At 41.2% G+C, this 21,411-nt stretch overlaps 1 protein-coding gene across 1 annotated transcript in view; it reads left to right on the top strand.

Annotated features, from left to right (window-relative positions):
* The window catches only part of plcg2 (phospholipase C, gamma 2), a 203,346-nt gene that overhangs the window by 80,140 nt on the left and 101,795 nt on the right, over positions 1-21,411 (top strand). Inside the window, exon 2 of the mRNA XM_043706657.1 lies at positions 20,953-21,105. Within this exon, the coding sequence (XP_043562592.1) occupies positions 20,953-21,105 (153 nt within the window). The remainder of the gene's footprint in view (positions 1-20,952; positions 21,106-21,411) is intronic.

Raw genomic sequence — 21,411 nt, 5'->3', positions numbered from 1 at the left:
AACCATTGTACTCTTTGCTACCCTCCCCCACCCTCCTCTCTGACCTATCACCTTCATCCCCTCTCCCACTCACCTATTGTACTCTATGCTACTTTCTCCCTATCCCCACCCTCCTCTCATTTATCTCTCCACCCTTCAGGCACACTGCCTGTATTTCTGATGAAGGGCTTTTGCCTGAAACGTCAATTTTACTGCTCCTCGGATGCTGCCTGAACTGCTGTGCTTTTCCAGCACCACTAATCCAGAATCTGGTTTCCAGCATCTGCAGTCATTGTTTTTACCTAGCTTATTAATGCCATGTGATCTCTTCCTTTGCTGTAAATTTCTTTGTGTGCTGTTTGTGGCAGTCATTAAAATCAAAAAGCGCTGGAAAAGCACAGCTGGTGTGGTGCTGGAAAAGCACAGCACACTGGAACAGCACATCAGGAATTCCTGATGAAGGGCTTATGCCTGAAACATCAATTCTCCTGCTCCTTGGATGCGGCTTGACCTGCTGTGCTTTTCCAGCGCCACACTTTCTGACTCTGATCTCCAGCATCTGCAGTCCTCACTTTCTCGCAGTCATTAAAGGCGTCACTTGAATCACCCTTCATCGCCAAATGATTTCTAGCGATGGAATGAAAATCAAGTATGTTTGTCAATAAATAGATAATAAATGCATCACCAGTTTATCATCCCAGTTATGGTTCAAAATGACTCCCAGTAAACTATTAACATAGGCATTTTCTGTCAATTTAGGAGGGGTTGTTGGCTGAAACTTAGAGTAATGTTGTATGAAGGACAATACCACGGGGGTAGATTTAATCCATGACAACGGTTGGATGTGGATAAGAAGTGTAAATTTTTAAGAAAGTTAAAGCCCACTCACATGGAGTTTCAGTGGAAGGGTAACTCATTAGATTAGATTACTTATAGTGTGGAAACAGGCCCTTCAGCCCAACAAGTCCACAAGCGCAACCCACTCAGACCCATTCCCCTGCACCTAACACTACAGGCAATTTAGCATGGCCAATTCACCTCACCTGCACATGTTTTTGTATTGTGGCAGGAAACCGGAGCACCCGGAGGAAACCCACGCAGACACAGGGAGAATGTGGAAACTCCACACAGAGAGTTGCCTGAGGTGGGAATTGAACCCAGGTCTCTGGCGCTGTGAGGCAGCAGTGCTAACCACTGTGCCACTCATCTGCTTTCACTGGGGGGAATGGTCATTTGTAACTTTCAAAAAGGCTGTATGTTTCCACTTTTAGATTAACGAAACATTTTGGCCTGATTTCCAGGGCCCTTTACAGGTAGAAGGAGGCAGAACCTTTAAGATACACACCTCGACATGTACATGTGGTCCATGGGTCAGGAAGATCAGGAGTGTCGCCAGCAGACCAGGACTGCTTATCTTGTTTCCCATCTCCAACTCTCAGCTGAATATCCCTCAACATATGTGTCTCCCTTTAGTAATTTTGTCAAACTCAACTTAGAATTTTGCTATTGCACCCTGATTTGGATATTCATGTCTGTTGCTACTCTGGCTTCCGTAGATTTATTGCTATTGGAAGAGTAGTTTGGATGCTGGGCAGAATTAATCTTTGTACCTGACTGCACTCCATGCCTTCAGTAAATATGCATATCCCAAGTTAACTTTCTTGATTTCTTTGACGATTTTTATTGCTGCCTCAGCATTTCCATTTGACTGAGGATCGTGTGGAGATGGTGTATAGGTGAATTTCTCAATTGTTTATGAAGTGACTGAATTCTTCACTCAGGAACTGAGGACCGTTGTCACTAATGACAATGTCAAGAATGCTGTAATGACTACAACATGGTGTGAGCGGTTGGCATTGAAGTCAGCTGGTCCACCTGCCAATGGTCAGGATAGCAGTCTACAGTGACAAGATAATTAGTTTCTGCCAGTGTAAATGTTTACTCTCTGTTTTGTTCATGCTCTGCCTGGGATGCCAAGTGCTATCAACGGTTCTCTAACTTGCTTACCTTAATATTCATTACAAGCACAGCATTGACTAATATGTCCTTGATTTTGTTGTTTATGTTTAGAGCATATATCCAGTCCATCCTCAGACTTGGCTTGGGAATGAGCTGTCAGAGGAAGTGGTGAAGGCTGGCACTTTGCAATATTTAAAAGGCATCTTGATGCATAAATGAATAGGAAGGGTTGAGGGGGAGATGGGCCAATGCTGGAAAATAGGACTAGATTTATTTAGGATAGCTGGTCAGCATGGACAAGTTGGACTGAAGGATCTGTTTCCATGCTGTGCAGCTCGATGAAGTTGTGACTCAGTTCCTTGATGAGTTACACACATGTATTTTATCATCTCTCATCTCAACTACTTCAGGATAATAACTCTATGTTGTTTGCTTGTGCACTTCATTTACCCCTGCAGCCCCAAAACTCTCATGGCAACATTTATATTCTGTTGCATTTGAGCCATCTGCTTATCACTACTTCTTGTGACGTCAACTCTCCTGCTTCTCAGATGCTGCCTGACCGGCTGTACTTTTCCTATTATCTTTCAGTGTCTCTGCTGGGTTGGTGACTTCCATAGTATAATGAGTGTTGCTTTACATTGAATCTGGAAGATTTCACACTCTGTTGAAGCATCCTCTTTTTTCTTTTCTGTTCCTAACAGTGATAAAAGTGTACTGGAAACAAAAAATGCTGGAGATCACAGTGGGTCAGGCAGCATCTATGGAGAGAAAGTAAGCTAATGTTTCAAATCTAGATGACTCTTCATCAGAGCTCTGAGAAGTCATCCAGACCCAAAATGTTAGCTTGCTTTCTCTCCAAGGATACTGCCTGACTGCTGTGATCTCTAGCATTTTTTGTTTTCAGCATCTGCAGTATTTTACTCCTACATTGTGATAAAGTGTAGCAACTTGTAACTCTTCAGTCAACTCGTCTGCTGTCATTTCATAATTCTGCCATTATGCATGGAAGAAATTCAAATGTGACTTCACATCCTCTGTAATTTGGACAGGAACTCTTAGGAAAAATAAGTTTCAGCCATTTTCTCTTAACCAGTTTTTTTATCTGAGGCTTTTGTATTTTAGTGGTGGCTCACAGTTCTACAAAGACCTTATTCTTCCTATCAATAGCTGCGCTTTCTCACAGTTCTGAAATTTCTGACACCATGTTTCGAGTGTATAACACAGCAGTGTGTTCAACACGTGTGCTTTAATGAAGTGAGCTTAAGATGTCTGCCTACAATGTGTGTGCCTCAGGGTAGAGGTCACATGACTACAGCAGACTCAGAGGGACAGTTATACATGATTGTATTTATATCCAAACACCTCACACCACTAATTTCTCACTCCTCCAATCACATTCGCTCATTCTCACTGACCACAATCTCATTCCCCCTCCCCAGCCCCTCCTCTAAACACATCCAACTCATTGTCCTTCCTTTCCCTTTCTAATCATGGTTCCAGTTTCTCCTGTGGAACATGATCTCTTTCTGTTCTCCTGACCATGTTTTCTCTGTGTCCTGCCAATCACAATCTAATCTCTTACATCTCCTTCTCCACCATCCCACAGCCATTCTCATCTTGGTCATAATTCCTCTTCACCTTACTCCTCAATCTCTTCCATTTCCTAGTAAATATCTGTTTTACTCTTTCTCCTCTCACACCTGCCATCCCTCTTTCCTCCACCTGTGTTGCTCAGCTCCACGTTCTGACAACAGTCACCTCTTCCCTCTCAGACCTTAGTCTACCTCTTTCAGCTTTATTCTTTACACTTTAACAAACTGAAACAAACGTTGAATGCTGAATATTTTTGCCATGCCCCTGACACGTTTTTTCAAACTGTTCAATATTGAATTCTCCTTTTATAAAGGTTTTTTACTCAGCTTTTGTTTCTCTTCAAATAGTATTTAGAATTTTTTTGACAAAACCAGCAGGAAGCAAAGATAAAAATATTCCTCACTCTATTTCCTGTGCAGTGTTGGTGCATCCAGCAAGTGTGTATTTCTTTTTATTTCCATAGAAGTTAATTAATTAAAAATTGGGATTGATGATGGGAACTGACTGACAGTTCACTAATGTGCTTTTAAGCTATTGCATAAAATCAAAATCTTTGCTAATGTTTACCAGAATGGAAATCAAGTAGTGCAGACTAGAAGCATGGACAGACACAAGAGTTTTTGTTGTTAAATATAATCTATGGAGTGACATACTTAATGTACGTAACAGTGTAGACATTACCAACTAAGCAACAGGTTGAAGCAAACACAGGTATCTTACTTCCCTTGCTACAAATATTAATGAAATGAGTGCTGTTTCTAAAGGAATGCAGTTGCTCAAGTAAAATATTTAAAACAGCTATTGCCACACTTGAATTGAATTTATTGTCATGTGTACCGAAGCACAGTGAAAAGCTTTGTCTTGCAAGCAATACAGGCAGATCACAGAGTTGAGTAGCATAGATAAGTAAATAATAGGTAAACAGCAGCAAAAACAAAACACAGTTATTGCCACACTTAAGTCCCAAACATTGGCCCCATTGTAGACTTAACTGTATTTGAAAGTAATGCTGAAAATTTTCATCTGCACCGAAAAGTTCCTGAAGTTTGCCAAGTCAGAAACTAAGTTAAAACGGCAGTAGAGCCTAAGGTTTGAAGTCATATTCTGTGTCAAGGAAATCAAGGTCTTTAAATTAGATTAGATCCCTTACAATATAGAAACAGGCCCTTTGGTCCAGCAAGTGCACACCTCTCCTCTGAAGAGTAACCCACCTAGACCCATCCCCCTTCCCTATATTTACCCCTGACTAATGCACCTAACACTATGGGCAATTTAGCTTGGCCAATTCACCTAACCTGCACACTTTTGGATTGTGGGGGGGAAACTGGAGGACCCGGAGGAAACCCAGGCAGACACAGGGAGAATGTGCAATCTCCACATAGACAGTTACCCAAGGTGGGAATCGAACCCAGGTTCCTGGTGCTATGAGGCAACAGTGCTAACCACTGAGCCTTGTAGAAGTGTGTACCCCTCGAGTAAAATTGTTGATTTTCAGTAAAAAGAAGATGTGCTGCCAAAGCACTTTGTCCTGCATTCATCAGGACACAATTGCAAGAATACCAAATCTCAAAGGGAACAACTATTTTTATTGCAAGAGATAATGTATTTGTTGGTTGGCAAGTGAACCCTGATGGATAGAGGCCTAGAGATGGAGAATTTGCCAAGGAACAAATAAATGCCAAGATTTTGTTTAAATTCAAACCCAGCGAGTTAACTAGAATTGGTCAAGGCATTGGCATGGGAATATATTAGAGAATGGTAGTATCCTATCTTTTGTTTAGTTAGAAAAATCACAACATATGAACATTTTTTTTCATTTGCACAGAACAGCTGTGTGTATGACTATACATAACTTCTAGTGTGCATATGGGAGCTACTCTTGGTGGTTAGCATAATTCTAACCACAGGCAGGACTACTTACCAGGCGCTATCCAATTGTGGAATCACATCTAATATTGAACATCATGTTCTATATTTTGCTGGTTGAGTATGCTTGGTATGTTGTCTATTGTGAGCAGCCAAAGGGGTTTGCTTTTTGAAATGATTCACCTATCATTGGAACATATGGTTTACATTAATGGTGTCATTCGAGCATTGAAATTCATACATCGTATTACTTATTTATGCTCTAGCTAGAATGTCACTTTGGCTTGACAAGAGGATCTTATTAGTGCAGAATGCCTCTCATGTTCTGATGCATGGTCGCACTGTGAAACAGAACACTTTACGTGTTCCTCACATTGGTGATATTGAAACTGCCTTTTGTTTAGTCCCCCTGCTCTGGTATTTCAAATATGATTGTGTGATCACTTTCTCAAGAAGATTTGTGATACTTCCTTCCCAGTGATTATTTAACCACATCAGTTGTCTTTTATTCACATCCATCGACTATCTCAGCATTAATTGATATGAACCTGAGACGTTGTAAAGAATTGACCATTTTTTTCATAAATGTGAGCTCTATCACCCTTTTTTCTCATAATGGCAGTAGTTGTCTCACCAACTGGATATTGTCACATGCCAATTCTGATCTATACCTGTTTTCCTGAATACTTTATTGGGAATGACACATAATTAAGATAGAATTTAGTGGACTGAAACTAATCGAAACTGACTGGTTGTTGGATTTTACTTGGAGCAAATAGATTTTGGCTGAAAGCTTCTATTGTTTGTCTGTATATTCTTTAACAATGAGATTGAAGCAAGGTTGAGACTAACACTTGGGCACTGAACTTTGTTACGACACTGGGTAAACCCCTCTGCTAACGTAAACCAGCAACACAGAAAAGATTTACCCCCGTGCTGTAACCTATTAAAATTCGGGAGGCAAAAAACTATCCCAGAGGTAAATATTTAAAATAGAAATTAACAACGTTATTTCTTTAAGTCTAACAGACAATATTAACTAACAATTACTTACAACTTCTTTGTCTTAAACCTATCTTTTACTTCCCCGTCTACAGTACTAGTCTGAATAAAAAAAATGCCGATTATGAATTATAGAAAAATAACCATGTTTCAAAACCAGTCAGCTTTGCTGAGTTTTCTCTGTAGATTTTCCTCTATAGATTCTCTCTCCAGGTCACTTTCAATGTTTTTTCTGTGCGAGCTCCTTCTCCAGACAGGTATCTCTCAGAGAGCTCTGACTAGCAGCCTATATCTGTTGATCGTCTGGCTGTTCTCTTTGCTGCTCTGGTTAACTCTTCATAATGTCTGATATTAATACCCCAAAGCATTGGATCATTTCATTGTATTCAATATTATCAAAATACTAAATTCAAACTTGATTGGAGTCTGGTATCTTGGGACATAATTTAAACTGATTGGCCAAATTTGTATTTGTTTTCATTGTGTGGCAACTCAGCTACTGCTAGCTGTTTCAACCAAATGTGGCATTGTTACCTTGTTCCGAACTCTCTGTACTTCTCTAAGTCCTTTCTAGTTTTTCAGCTCTCTTAAAGGTACAGTACCCCTACACCTTCATAACAGCTTACAGCCGTTAGATAGAGCCTTTCACCAAATACTTTTTTATGTTGGTCCTTGTACAATGGCCTATCTAGTGGCTCATTCAACTAAGAATGCAATACACAACAGGAGTGACAGAAGAACCTGAGAGTGATTTTCCAGTGCTATTCTCATTGCACCACTGTTCCTTTGTTATATTGCCTATGCAACTGTAAATATGCAGTTTCCATTTATTTCAATTTGACTGCTAATAGGCCTAAGAAGAAATGTTGTTCAAGAAGAATATTGTAAAAAGTTCTAAATCCTAATCCCAAAAATAGATTACCAAGACTTGAACCAAATGTTAAACACCCATACCAGACCCCAACCCAGGTTTCATAGATCAGTGGACAGACAGTCAATGAGCTTCTGGGAAATGGGTTGCAAATTCAACATTTTAATTAGCCTGACAGGCAGTGATTGAACCTGCTTTGCAGGCTATGGGAAAGCCAGCATTGAAGGGAGATAAGGGAAGATTTGGGAAGAATGAACTGCCTTTGTATCAAAGCTTGTTTACTAGGAGCAGCTGGAAATGATTCCTCATGCTGCCCCAGTCCCCACCTCGCTCCATCAGCAAGCCTTTCCATATGAGTACCTCACACCCAACCGCACCATTGACCCTGGACCTAGAGATAACTCCTCTGATGCCATGATCAGATTCCATTTCCAGCCTCCCTCTCAGTGCTAGGTGTTAGACCACTCTCTGAGGTTGAATCCATCTTTCCCTCGCACTTATTGGCTGCTGCTGGCCCTTTACATTGGGCTGTGTGGCCTGTTCACAAGTGCTTTGCCACTGAATGGACCTCTCCTTCAATCAGTTGGGAAACCTATGGAAAGAAACTGCACGCTGTGGTGTTGAATTAGCTTTCATTATAACCAAATTTGCACACCTTGATTAAACTGCTAGGTCTCGGAAAATTGCAACAAAGTAAGCTGCTGACTGTGTGAGGCATCCATGATGGCAGCAGTGGGTTTACAGTGACACAAGGCATTGTTGCTAATTTGTAACTATTTAGTTATGAAACGTGCCCTATATACCGATCTTCCTCTGCTTACTTTGTAGTATTACTGACAAATAGTATTGAATCCAAGTGTGTCTCGTGAGTTCTACAGCATCTCTTTCCTGCAGCTTTCTGGGTTCAATATCGAGTTCAATAATTTTAAGGTCTGAGCACTTTCTCCCATGTCTTTACCTCAACTTCCAAACACCAGGCCTTGTCATCACATGGGCTGCTACCACGCATAACCCATTGTCAGCTACTAATGGTTCCCATTAGCTGGTATTGATTCTCACACGCTGACCTTTACCCATTCCTTTGTCTATCCAACTGTTTTTCTCCCTCTCCAGGCTCCATCTCTACTTATCGTTAACTCCTGCCCCCTCCCCCACCCATCTTCAGAATATATGCCAACCTTTTCTGAGCTACAGTCAATTCTGAAGAAGGGTAACTGGTCTTGAAACGTTAATGCTGCTTTCTTTCCACTAATGCTGCCAGATCTGCTGACTTTCTCTCACAATTTCAGTTTTTGGTTGTCTTTGAGTTTTGTGAGGGGTTTGATCTGAGGATTTACAGCAACAAAAACTGCTATTTATGTTTAATGTGAGCATGGAGGAAACAGATGCTTAGCCAAAAGACGAAGCAGGAGGTGATTAGAAATTTGATCAAAGCACTGGGTTACTGAGAGGGAATTAAAGGAGAAGTGACTATTTGAACTGTGGAGGTGGAGAGTTTCATAAAAAATAAATCCAGATTTGGAAAATTTGTAACTGAAGTTTTAGTAAATAGGGAATGCAATCCGAAGGACAGTGACCTTAAGGGCCTGATATAGGGCTGGAGAAGTATGGCTATTGTGAAATTTGAAGACTATGTGCTAGATTTTCTGCGGCTGATGGAGGCAGGATCTGAGGCTACCATCAGAGAAAATCAGACCAGGAGATTATAGTTGTGCGCTGGTTTACTGGCACCTTCCTTCCTTCGGGGTAAAAACAATGACTGCAGAGGCTGGAAACCAGATTCTGGATTAGTGGTGCTGGAAGAGCACAGCCGTTCAGGCAGCATCCGAGGAGCAGTAAAATCGATGTTTCGGGCAAAAACCCTCCATCAGGCTTTTGCCCGAAACGTCGATTTTACTGCTCCTCGGATGCTGCCTGAACTGCTGTGCTCTTCCAGCACCACTAATCCAGAACCTTCCTTCCTTTGGGCTGTTTCTGAGAGGCCAGGCCAGAGATACAGTGACTACCTGCACAGAAATGGCTGGCAGCTCATTGCACCCAGTAAGGAGCCTCGGAAGGCTAACACTCCACATCAGTGTTCTAGCACTCCACATCAGTGTTCTAACACTGCACATCAGTGTTCTAACACTCCACATCAGTGTTCTAGCACTCCACATCAGTGTTCTAAAACTCCACATCAGTGTTCTAACACTCCACATCAGTGTTCTAACACTCCATATCAGTGTTCTAGCACTCCACATCAGTGTTCTAACACTCCACATCAGTGTTCTAACACTCCACATCAGTGTTCTAGCACTCCACATCAGTGTTCTAACACACCACATCAGTGTTCTAACACTCCTTCTCCACAGTGGTACAGACAACTACAACCACGGCTACCCTGTGGAGGGTCTCAGTGACTGTTGTGAGCAATTTAATTTCCACAATTTAAAAAATGCCACTATAACCATCTAGCGTTCTTAATTAGATGGCAAATATAGTCTTAGAGTCACAGAGTCCGACAGCATGAAGACAGGCCCTTTAGCCTAAACTGGTCTATGCCGACCAAAGTATCCATCCACGCTGACCCCATTTCCCTGCATTGGCCCACATCCTTCTATCCATGTATTTGTCCAAATTCCTTTTAAATGTTGTTAATGTACCCACCTCAACCACTTCCGCTGGCAGCTCCTTCCATATGCGTACCACTCTCTGTGCAAAAATGTTGTCCCTCAGGTCCCCTTTTATTCTTTCCCCTCTAACCTTAAACTGATGTCCTCTAGTCCTCGATTCCCCAACTCTGGGAAAAAGACTGAGTGCATTCACCCTATCAATGCCTCTCATGATCTTATACACTTCTTTAAGATCCCCCGTCAGTCTCTTATGCTCTAAAGAAAAGAGTCCTAGCTTGTCTAACCTCTCCATATAACTCAGATTTGTTCAGTCCTGGCAGCATCCTTGTAAATTGCTTGTGCGCTGTTTCCAGTTTAATAACATCCTTCCTATAGCAAGGTGACTAAAACTGAACACAATACTCCAAGTACAGCCTCACCAATGTCCTGTATAAGTGCAACATAACTTCCCAACTTCTATACTCAGTGCCCTGACTGATGAAGGCCAGTGTGCCAAAAGACTTCTTCACCATCCTGGCTACCTGTGACTCCACTTTCAAAGAACCCTGCACCTGAACTCCAAGGTCCCTCTGTTCCACTACACTCCATAAGGCCCTACCATTCACTATGAAACTCCTATTTTGATTTAATTTTCCAAAATGCAAGACTTCACACTTATCTATGTTAAACTCCAGTTGCCATTTCTTGGCCCACTTCCCCAGCTGATCAAGGTCCTTCTGCAATTTCTGATAACCTTCGTCACTCTCCATGATACCGCCTATTTTAGTGACATGTGCAAACTTTCTAAGTATGCCTTGTACATTCTCATCCAAATCATTGATATAGATAACAAACATTAATGGGCTCAACACCAATCCCTGAGGCACTCCACTACTCACAGGTGTCCAGTCCGACAAGCAACCTTCCACTATTACCTTCTGCTTCCTACCATCAAGTTTGTGTATCCAGTTTGCCAGCCCACATTCCCCCCCCCCCGCCGATTCTATGCGATCTAACCTTCCAGGGTAATCTATCATGTGAAACCTTATCAAAGGCCTTACTGAAATCCAGATAGACTACATCTACCACCCTGCCCTTGTCAACCTTCCTGGTCACTTCGTCAAAGAAATGTAACAAATTTGTGAGGCATGATCTTCCCCGTACAAAGCCATGCTGACTGCGCCTAATGAAACCCTGTCTTTCCAAATGTATTTACATCTTATCCCTCAGAATCTTCTCAAGTAAATTCAAGTCATGCATTTAAAAATCGCAGCTTAAATTTTTCATAGTTCTTTCATGAGATGTGGGTATTGCTGGCAACAAGAGGATTGACTGTGCGTACCTAATTGTCCTTGAGAGGGTGACGGTGAGCTGCCTTTTTGAGCCACTGCAGATCTCAGGATCTAAATATACCAATGGTGCTGTTAGAAAGTGAATTCCTAGATTTTGATCCAATGATAGCTCCAGGTCAGCTGGTGAGTGGCCTTGGAAGGAAAATTGCAGGTGGTGATGTCTTACTGCCCGTGTTTTTCTAGCTGAAATAGGTTGCAGGTTTGAAAAATGGAGTCTTGCTCAGTTATGTGGTACATATTACAGATAAGGCACTCTACTGTTGCTATGTTCTAGCACTCAAGGGAGTGAATGTTGAAGGTGATGTGTCAAGGAAGTGGGTTGTTTTCTCCTGGATGCTGCTGAGCCATTTGAGTGTTATTAGAGCTATACGCATCCAACCAAATGGATTGATCATTTGGTCAAATCCTGATTCATACCATGCAGATGCTGGACACGCTATAGGGGATCAGGAGGTGAACAACTCTCTACAGATTCCCAAACTTTGACACAGGAATCTAATAATATGTCCAGTTGTAATTCTGATCAATGGTAATCCCCAGGATATTGATAATGTGGGATTCAGTGATAGTAATGTCATTGAACATCATGGAGTGTTAGATTTGCTCATGTTGGAGATAGTCATTGCCCGGTATCTGTCTGGCATGAACTTTACTTGTCACTTATCAATCCAAGCTGAAAATGTGTTGCTGGAAAAGCGCAGCAGGTCAGGCAGCATCCAAGGAACAGGAGAATCGACGTTTCAGGCATAAGCCCTTCTTCAGGGCTTATGCCCGAAACATCGATTCTCCTGTTCCTTGGATGCTGCCTGACCTGCTGCGCTTTTCCAGCAACACATTTTCAGCTCTGATCTCCAGCATCTGCAGTCCTCACTTTCTCCTCGAAGACTTATCAATCCAAGCCTGGATGTTGTCCAGATGATGCTTTGCATGGACATGAACTACTACAGTATCTGATTTGCAACTGGTCCTGAACATTTGTGCAATCATAAGCAAATACCCCCATTTTTGACCTGTGATGGCGGGAAGATCATTGATGAAGCAACTGAAGGTAGTTGGGTCTCAGACACTACCCTGAAGAACTCCTGCAGAGGTGTCTGAGATTGGAATGTCTCACCTCCAACAACTACAGCCATATTCCCTTTCTAGGTAAGACTCTGTATCAGTAAAAGGTTTCCCCCTGATTGCAATTGACTTGAGTTTTGCTTAATAAAAACCAAAAGAAGTGCGGATGCTGTAAATTAGTAACAAGAACAGAAATTGCTGGAAAAGCTCAGCAGGTCTGGCAGCATCTATGAAGAGAGATCAGTCAACATTTTGGGTCCAGTGACCCTTCTTTAGAATAAAATGCAGCCCAGTGGTGGGAATTTAAAAATTAAAGTACTGTGAGCCAGATGGATCAGTGTGAAGCAGGATACAAGCAGCAGAAATTTAGATGAACTATTTGCAGCATTAATGACATATCATAACAAACATTATAATCTAATTTTTTAATCTCACTCACTCCTTCCATTCCATTTATATGCTGCATGATTCTCACCATACATTGCTACTTCAGGGTTTGAGACTAACCCCTGTTACTTTGGTGTGGAAGTTGTTCGTAAGACAATGGCAACATTTAAAGGATATTTCCTGAATCAATTCAGAAGTTATTTCTAATGATTCTGCCATTTGCATTCACAAGTTTTTTTATTGGTACTTAGTGTTCAAATGAGATAGAAACTCTGGAGGTTTAAGAATTTTAAGAATTTAAGAGCTTTAAGAATTTTGAGCTCTGATCAATAAACAAAAATTGCTTTAAAGGAACAAAGGCTTGCATTGGCCTTGAGTCCAAGCCAAAAGTAAGGACGGAAATGATGCAGAATACATCATTGTTTGATTAACACATTTACACATTGTGTAAGTGAAACTATGCACCCCCAAACAGTGCAGACTGAGTTTAGAGGATTGGCAGCAGATTTGCAAGTCTAAAAGGCAAAACATAAATGAATATTCTCCCTTAGTCCCTCCTAATTCTATAGGGAAGTACACTGCCTCACAGTTGTTACTTTTGTGGCACAAACCACTTCCTTATGTTCTTCCTTGTACCCTGCATCAAGCATGCATTCTTATCTGGTTACTGCAACATACAAACTTTATTTTAGCAGCAGATTTTTTTTAGATCTTATTACATTTCAATCAAATTTGAAGTGAGCTCACATTCTCTCATGTGAATGTCAATAGACTTTGAGGTATAAAGTGGTGGTCAATGAAGTCCCTGGGCCCTCAATCTCCTCTTCCGGCGTGATATTATTTTGCAATTTGTGCTGTGCAAATGTTTCATCAGGAAAAAATACTGTGGTTAGATTTACCATGTGTCTAAAATAAGAGGGGAAAGATACTAAAAACTCAAGGTGATTTTGGAAACCTTTGATACATAACCGGATTCCTCTTTACAGTGAATTCTGATGATGTTATGACTAGTAATAACACAGGATTTTAATTGTGTGTTAACAGTTCTTTTCTTTGAAGAGGAACTGGCATTAAGTTAGCATTTTTCATGACCTTGGGCCCTCTCAAAGTAATTAGTTTTGAAGTGGAATCCCTTTGTAATGCAGGCATTTATATACACACAGAAACAAATGATTAAACCATCATTTTAATGGATTTGTTTAAAGAATACAGGAAACTGGAGAATTCCATTTTTATTCTTGGATCTTCAATATCTACTTGTGAAAGAGGACAAGGTCTCACCTTTAGGTCTTATGAAAAATCATAATTCAGACTGCACTCCCTGGGTTCTGCACTGAAGTGTCTACACTGTATGCACAGGTCTTCAGAGTGGGAGTAAATCTCATAGTCTTCTATTCAGACAGGTGGAGGTTCCAACTAAGCCAATGTTGACACTCCTATTTTCAGACCATTGGAGACAATTGTACTGACCAAAAAGATAAGGATAAATTACATAGTTAAACTTACCTCAAACAATTTACTACCCAGCGCTGCTCGATTACACTCAGTGGTTATGCTCAATTTTGTGACTCCCAGACCCAGGATGGAGGAGGGATGAAGTGTCTCCCTCTCTTTATTCGCCTGCATCCTCGGTTGGTCATATCAAGGTTTATTAAAGAATTGATCTTTTGTTCCGAAACCAAATGAATTTGTATTTTTAAAGAAGCCAATTTAACCATACTTTCTTGACTTAACAAAGAGGGGGCTAATGAAAGTCTAAGCCTGAGAAGAATTAACACAAAACACATACACACAGATTAGCAATAGGAGGTAAGATCAGAGGAATAAAATGTTAAAAAGAGATATACGGCCAGCGTCTGAATTGTTCATGAAGAACAGTTAATTGATTTATGTGGACCATTGCAATGGTGGTTACCAGTAGCATTGATGCTGGCAATTGAACAATTGGTTTCATGATCCTTAGTACTGCAAGTTGAGATTCTGTCATACTGATTCTTTTTGACTGTGATTAATTTCAGCATCTAGGATGAGATGGAGTTATTTTGTTGTCCTGTTTCCTTATGGCTGACTGATAGCCAACTGACTGAGAGTACACAGAGTGAGAGTATCCCTTTCCTTGCAACACAGAGGTGACTACAGACTAGTTCTTTGACTGTGACCAGTCAACACTTGAACCAGATGTATATACATAAGAACCTTCAGTTCCATTAGTCCACTCTAGTAGAATTGAAACTGCCTTTGCGATCCCCATCTTTGTGTATTCTTCGAAGGAAAAAACACAAAATGTACCTGAAGTTTGGGACATAATCACAGGGCCTGGTTTGCTGTTGAGCAAGGGATTGTCAACCCTTCATTGTCTTTGTAATCCAGGAAATCACAGTGCAGTCTCTTTGAAGTTTATTTTGACACCTTTAAGTGTTAAATCCCATTAGTTGAACACAATTGTTTTTGCCAGCCAACCATGGCACTTAATCTTGCAGTTACTTTGTTGTTATGGCAGTCCACTTTTAAATAAAAACAAATTTGGTATTAAAGGCCGAAGATTCTTCAAACTTCTGCCTGTCATCACTGCAGGCCTATTGGTAAACAACAGAGTTATCCATTTGACTGAGGCAGGTGCTTCCTTAATACGTTCAAATTATGGAGCACTAGGTTAGGTCAGATTTGAAATCAATAGCTCCTTCACTTGAAATCTAACTCACAAGCTTTCATTTATCCACATGTGTAGTTGAGGAATGATTGCTTGATTGTGCTAACAGAAGGAAGGATACAGCCCATGGAATCTTCCCTAGAAGTTGCAGTAAGATACACACAAAGAATTGGAAAACTTCAATTATAACATCTCTTCTAATGTATTGCCTTTATTTGTTAAATTTGGGACTAAAAGATGAATAATTCCTCGACCTGATGGCCCACATCCTTGGGAATTAAAGCAGAAAATGAAGAGAGTGTAGATCATTTCCATTTTTAAGAATTCCTTTGGTTCTGAAACAGAGCTCATGGTTGGCAGGCAACCATTATGATTAAGCAAGAAGAGAAAGAGAAAACAAGAAATAGTTACTTCAATAATAATGACATCAATAGAAGGAAAATTGCTCAAATCTGTTATTAGAGATATGATAACAGGTCACTTAGAAAGTCATGATATGATTAGATAGAGTCAATAGTGATTTATGAAAGAGAAATCACGTCCAATAAATTTGTTAGAGCTTTTTGAGGTTCTAACTAGCTGTCGTTGAAGTGGAATTATTGAGTGTGATGTATTTTGAATTCAAAAAGTGTTGTTTAAAAGTGTCGCCCAACAGGTTAATATATAAAATTAGGGCTCATGGGTTGGGGATTAAAGATTGAGCAATGAACAGAAAATAGAGAATATGCAGAAACATGTAACATTGAGTTAAGTTATTTGTAATATAATATTGCATGGATCATTAGTTCGAGTTCAACTACTTACAATCTGTATCAATAACCCAGGTGAAAGAATCAGTAAAAAGAAAGAATGGACAAAATAACTGAATTCCAGAGGTGAGGTGAGAGTGACAGCATTTAACATCAAAGCCACATTTGACTGAATATGGAGCTCGAGCAAGACTAAAATCAATGAGTATTGGGACAAACTCTCCACTGGTTGGAGTCATACCTGGTACATAGGAAAAGAGTTGTGATTGTTGGATGTCAGTCATCTCAGCTCCTGGTAATCTCTACAGGAGGTCCTCTGATTAGTGTTCTAGACCCAACCATCTTCAGCCGCTGGATTAATGACCTTCCTTCCATCCTGAGGTCAGAATGGGGATATTCATCGATGATTGCACAATGTTAAGCACTATTTACAACTTCTCAGGTGTGAATATATTCAAATGCAGCAAGACCTGAACAATATCCAGGCTTGGGTTGATAAGGGGCAGTAACATTCGTACCACAAAAATTCCAAGCAATGACCATCTCCTTTAAAAGACAACTTCAACACCACCCCTTAATTTTCAGTCACTGAACCTCCACTGTCAACATCCTGGGGGGTTACCATTGACCAGAAACTCATCTGGGCTTATAAATACAGTGGCTACAAAAGCTGGTCACAGGCTAAGAATACTGCGGCGAGTAACTCATCTCCTGACCCTCCGCTGCCTGGCGACCATCCATAAGGCACAAGTAAGGACTGCGATGGTGTACTCCCCACTTGCCTGGGTGGGTGCAGCTCCAACTACATTCAAAAAACATGATACCATCCAGAGCAAAGCAGCCTAATTATTTGGCACCACATCCACAAGCATCTACTCCTTCCACCATTGAAGCTCAGTAGCAGCAGTATATACCATCTACAAGATGCATACAGCAATTCAATAAATATCTTTAGATGACACCTTCCAAGATTGAAGCCACTTACATCAAGAAGGACAAGGGCAGCAGATATGCGAACACCACCACCTCCAAGCCACTCTTCATCCTGACTTGGACATCAGCGTTCCTTCACTGTCACTGGGTTAAGATCCTGGAATGCCTTCGGTACCTTACTCTTGATTCCAACATATTACCATGTCGCCTCTGTATCTTTTTCAAGAGGGTAAACAGATGAGGGTCACCCTTCTCAGCAGGACAAGGTTTGCTTGTCCCCAGCAGCAGCCCTTCCCTGACATGTTTGGAGTTCAGTGATCCCACCAACCTGTAAATGAATGAACAAACAAAACAAAACAGGGTCTACCTGCAGCACATGGACTACTTTGCTTCAAGCTCACCACCACCTTCTCAAGGGCAACTGGGGATGGGCAATAAACACTGGCATAGCCTGTGATGCTGACAGCCCATGAGCAGAGAAAAGAATTCCAGTTTGATGACAGTACAAAATGAGTTGGAGAAATAACCTTTGGGGAGGATTCAAAGAGGTTGCAATATGATATTGGTTAGTTGAATGAGTGAGCAGGAAAATTGAAGAGATGTGTAATATAATGAAGTTATCCACTTTGGTAGGAAGAAAGCAAAAGAGATTATGCAAAACTGATATCCAAAGGGGATTGGGTGACCTTGTGTATTATTCACAGAAAGGTAACATGCAGGATGGAATCATCCTCTTCCAAGAAGTAGAAGGGAGAGTGTCAGAGGGGTTGTTATAGAAGTCATATCATAGGAATTGTCATGGGGGGATACATACCACCTTCCCACCACCACAGTAATCAAGTTCTAGATGAAAGAGTCCACACATTACCCATCTGGCTTGGCCCTGTATAAGGCCCTTGCATAATTAATTAGTGACCTCTTAAGGGGCAGTTTGCAACATGGTGGTGATTAACTCCACTCCTGACAGGTGAGAACAGCAGCAGCTTTCCCAGTGGGTAAAATGCGTGGCCTAAAAGGTTGAGGCTGGGGTTGGTTGTTCAATCTGTCTTAATCTGGGACAGTCAGGGCACGTGGATGGGAACAGGAGATTGGCTACTGAAAGCCACTTCCCTTGCCTTTGGCTCTGAACCCTCTTTCTCTGTTGACTCCACCCAGTGACTTTCCCCCTCTCCTGAACATGCATCCACCTCAACTGCTAGCCTGGGATTTCATCATTGCTGTGCCATCTGGAACTACTCAGGGACGTAGCAGGGTAAATGATTAGCTTCCCTACAGTGTGGAAACAGGCTCTTCAGCCCAACTAGTCCACACCGACCTTCCAAAGACCCAGTCCCCCTAACTAATGCAGCTAACTCTACAGGCAATTTAGCATAACCAATTCACCTAACCTGCACATCTTTGGACTGTGGGAGGAAACCATAGCAAACCCACGCAGACACGGGGAGAATGTGCAAACTCCACACAGACAGTCACCCAAGGCTGGAATCGAACCCAGTTCCCCGGCACTGTGAGGCAGCAGTGCTAACCACTGAGCCACCGTGCCACCCTAAATACTGGGCGGATGTTTCCCCTGGCTGTCAAAGTTAGAACTTGAGGATGCACTGTCATAGTAGGGGCTTAGTCCGGACTGAAATGAGGATAAATTTCTTTACACAAATGATTATGAATCTTTGAAAAACATTGTGCACCACAGAGGTGTGGGTGTGCAGTAGTTAACTTCTTACAGATAGCGATCAATAGATTTTTGCATGGTAAGGAAATTAAGGGATGTGGGGATTACACGGGAGGGAAGTTTCGAGGTAGATAGTGAACCATGATTTAATTGAATGATGGAGCAGCTTAAAGGGCCAAATGTTCTATTCTGAAGTTTTGTTCCTTTTTCAAGTGGTAGCCAGGTAGTTTCCAAACATGATTCCCTTAGTTGTAATAATTTACTGTGTTGCATTCATGGCCAGATGAGTTAATACTCAAATGTTATTCAGTAGAAACAATTTGCATTTATTTATTATTCTGTGCTTAATGCAGAAAAAATGCCTGAGACACTGCACTGAGGCACAAAACAAACAGAGACAAAACAGGGTCCCCACATATTTGTTTAAAGGGTTGGGTTTTAATGGAAGTCTTAAGTGAGGAGACAGAGTGGTTCAGAGCTTGAAGCCAGGCATTCAACCTTTGAAGTTGGACCTTGACACTAGTGAGGCATAACGAATTGTCAAAGCAAAGCTGAGCGTCACATTTCCCATTATGTTACATGGTTCATTTGGGTGTTTCTGATAGGTTGGATTTGGCTATGCTTTGCATTGTTCCAGTGAATGTTGTTTGTACAGATCTACTTTGAATATCAGCGGAATACTGAAGCTCAGGATATTAATTCCCAGACAGACTAAAGTATTCCCTTTGGCCAATTAATTCTTTCCTCTGGTAGTTGCTAACAATACAACAGGTGCTACCTATTTGTATGCTATTATACTTTCGGCTCTGCATATAAAAACATTTTAAAAATGAGCAAGTGTCGGCCAATTGGCCAGCCATTCAAGGAGATTATGGCTGATCTACCTAAAAGTCTCAATTTCTCTTTCATACGGCCCCTCAAAACCCTCAATTGCTTGATTAAAAAGAAATGAGTCCACTTCCTCCTTAAATACTACTTCTAATAACTTCCAAAAGTATAATAGAAACTTTCATTGCATGAGACCACTGTGAGCCTGTGAAACCAACACTGGATGACAATATGAATTTTTTTACATCATTTTTATGACAGGAACCTTGTTATTCAGAATTTTGGAATATTGTGTGCAATTCTGGTCTCCTTGCTTTAGGAAAGATGTTGTGAAACTTGAAAGGGTTCAGAAAAGAATTACAAGGATGTTGCCAGAGTTGGAGGGTTTGAGCCACAGGGAGAGGCTGAATAAGCTGGGGCTATTTTCCCTGGAGCGTTAGAGGCTGAGGGGTGACCTTATAGAGATTTATAAAATCGTGAGGCGCATGGATAGGGTAACTAGACAGGGGTTTTCCCAGGGGTGGGGCAGTCCAAAACTAGAGAGCATATTTTGAAGGTAGGAGGGGAAAGAATTAAAAAGGAACTAAGGGGCAACTTTTTCATGCAGAAAGTGGTGTGTATATGGAATGAGCAACCAGGGGAAGTGATGGAGGCTGATACAATTAAAGCATTTCAAAAGCATCTGAATGGATATCTGAATAGGATGGGTTTAGAGGGATATGGGCCAAAAGCTGGCAAATGGGACTCGATTTGTTTAGGATATTTGGTTGGCATGGATGAGTTGAACCAAAGGGTCTATTTCTCTCTGGTACATCTCTATGAATGTAGAACTGAACACCCTTCTGAGGCTGAGCGAAATCACCTGTTTGTGGGCATAAAATAGTGGGCTTTGTGTTCTCATCAATCTCAATATCTTCCCACTCGGTGTCCGGCTCAGCTTGTTTTTGAAAGTGTGGTCAGTTCTATCCAGATATCGGTTCATGGTCAATTAGACAATTACAGAGACAGGGACCAGGGAGAATGCCACCTCTTCTTCAGGAAAATGTCATAATGAGGAACAGAAAACAGGAAACAGATTCTGATTGGAGAAAATTCTGAATAGAATTTTTTTGAGATGACACTTGAGGGCTAGGTCCAAGTTCAAATACAGCACTTCAGTCATGTTTAATAAAACTAGCCACCTGTTTTAAAATTAGGGCTGTGCTCACGGAAATCCAGTTCTGTTTAGTTTAAATCTATCTGAAAGTGTCATAAGCAGCCTGGTTGTCTTTGAACAACATCACTGTCTTATTTCTGCAGTATGCTATCTATAATCAAAATCAGCATCAGTGGTCCACAAATGATTTGCAAAGGTTTATTGTCACTGCTGCCTTTTGTGCCCTCCCTCATAGTTGTGAAATGTTATCTCCCAGAAATCATTACTCCAGTGCCTCATACAATTTTGTTTGCTTTTAGTTGATCTGCAAGAGATTAAGGAAATCCGCCTTGGGAAGAACTCGAAGGACTTTGAACAGATTTCAAAAGAGCAGAAGGACAAATACAGCGATGATATCTGTTTCACAGTATTCTACGGTACTGACTTTGTGCTCAACAATCTCAGTTTGGCAGGTAGGTCCCACTATTGTTCCAATCATTCACCAGTCTAGCCATCCCTCGCCCCTATTCTAGGTCAGCATACTTACCAAAAGCCTTCATTTTGAAATATAATGTTGAGTTTTCTTCAGAGCATTCTGTAGATGGAGTGGAAAGGTCTGAATTAAACCCTTGCCAATGAATTTGGAAAGGTGGTCTTATCCAAAATGATGGGTTTAGATCAGAGTGCTACAAGAAAGCACAGCAGGTCAATCAGCATCCGAGGAGCAGAAAAATGGATGTTTCGGGCAAAAGCCCTTCATCAGGAATGGAGGCAGGGAG

This window comes from Chiloscyllium plagiosum, chromosome 17, assembly GCF_004010195.1.
Source record: "Chiloscyllium plagiosum isolate BGI_BamShark_2017 chromosome 17, ASM401019v2, whole genome shotgun sequence".
NCBI lineage: Eukaryota > Metazoa > Chordata > Chondrichthyes > Orectolobiformes > Hemiscylliidae > Chiloscyllium > Chiloscyllium plagiosum.
The sequence above is the reverse complement of the archived record's forward strand: the minus strand, read 5'-3'. Positions and strand labels throughout refer to the sequence as shown.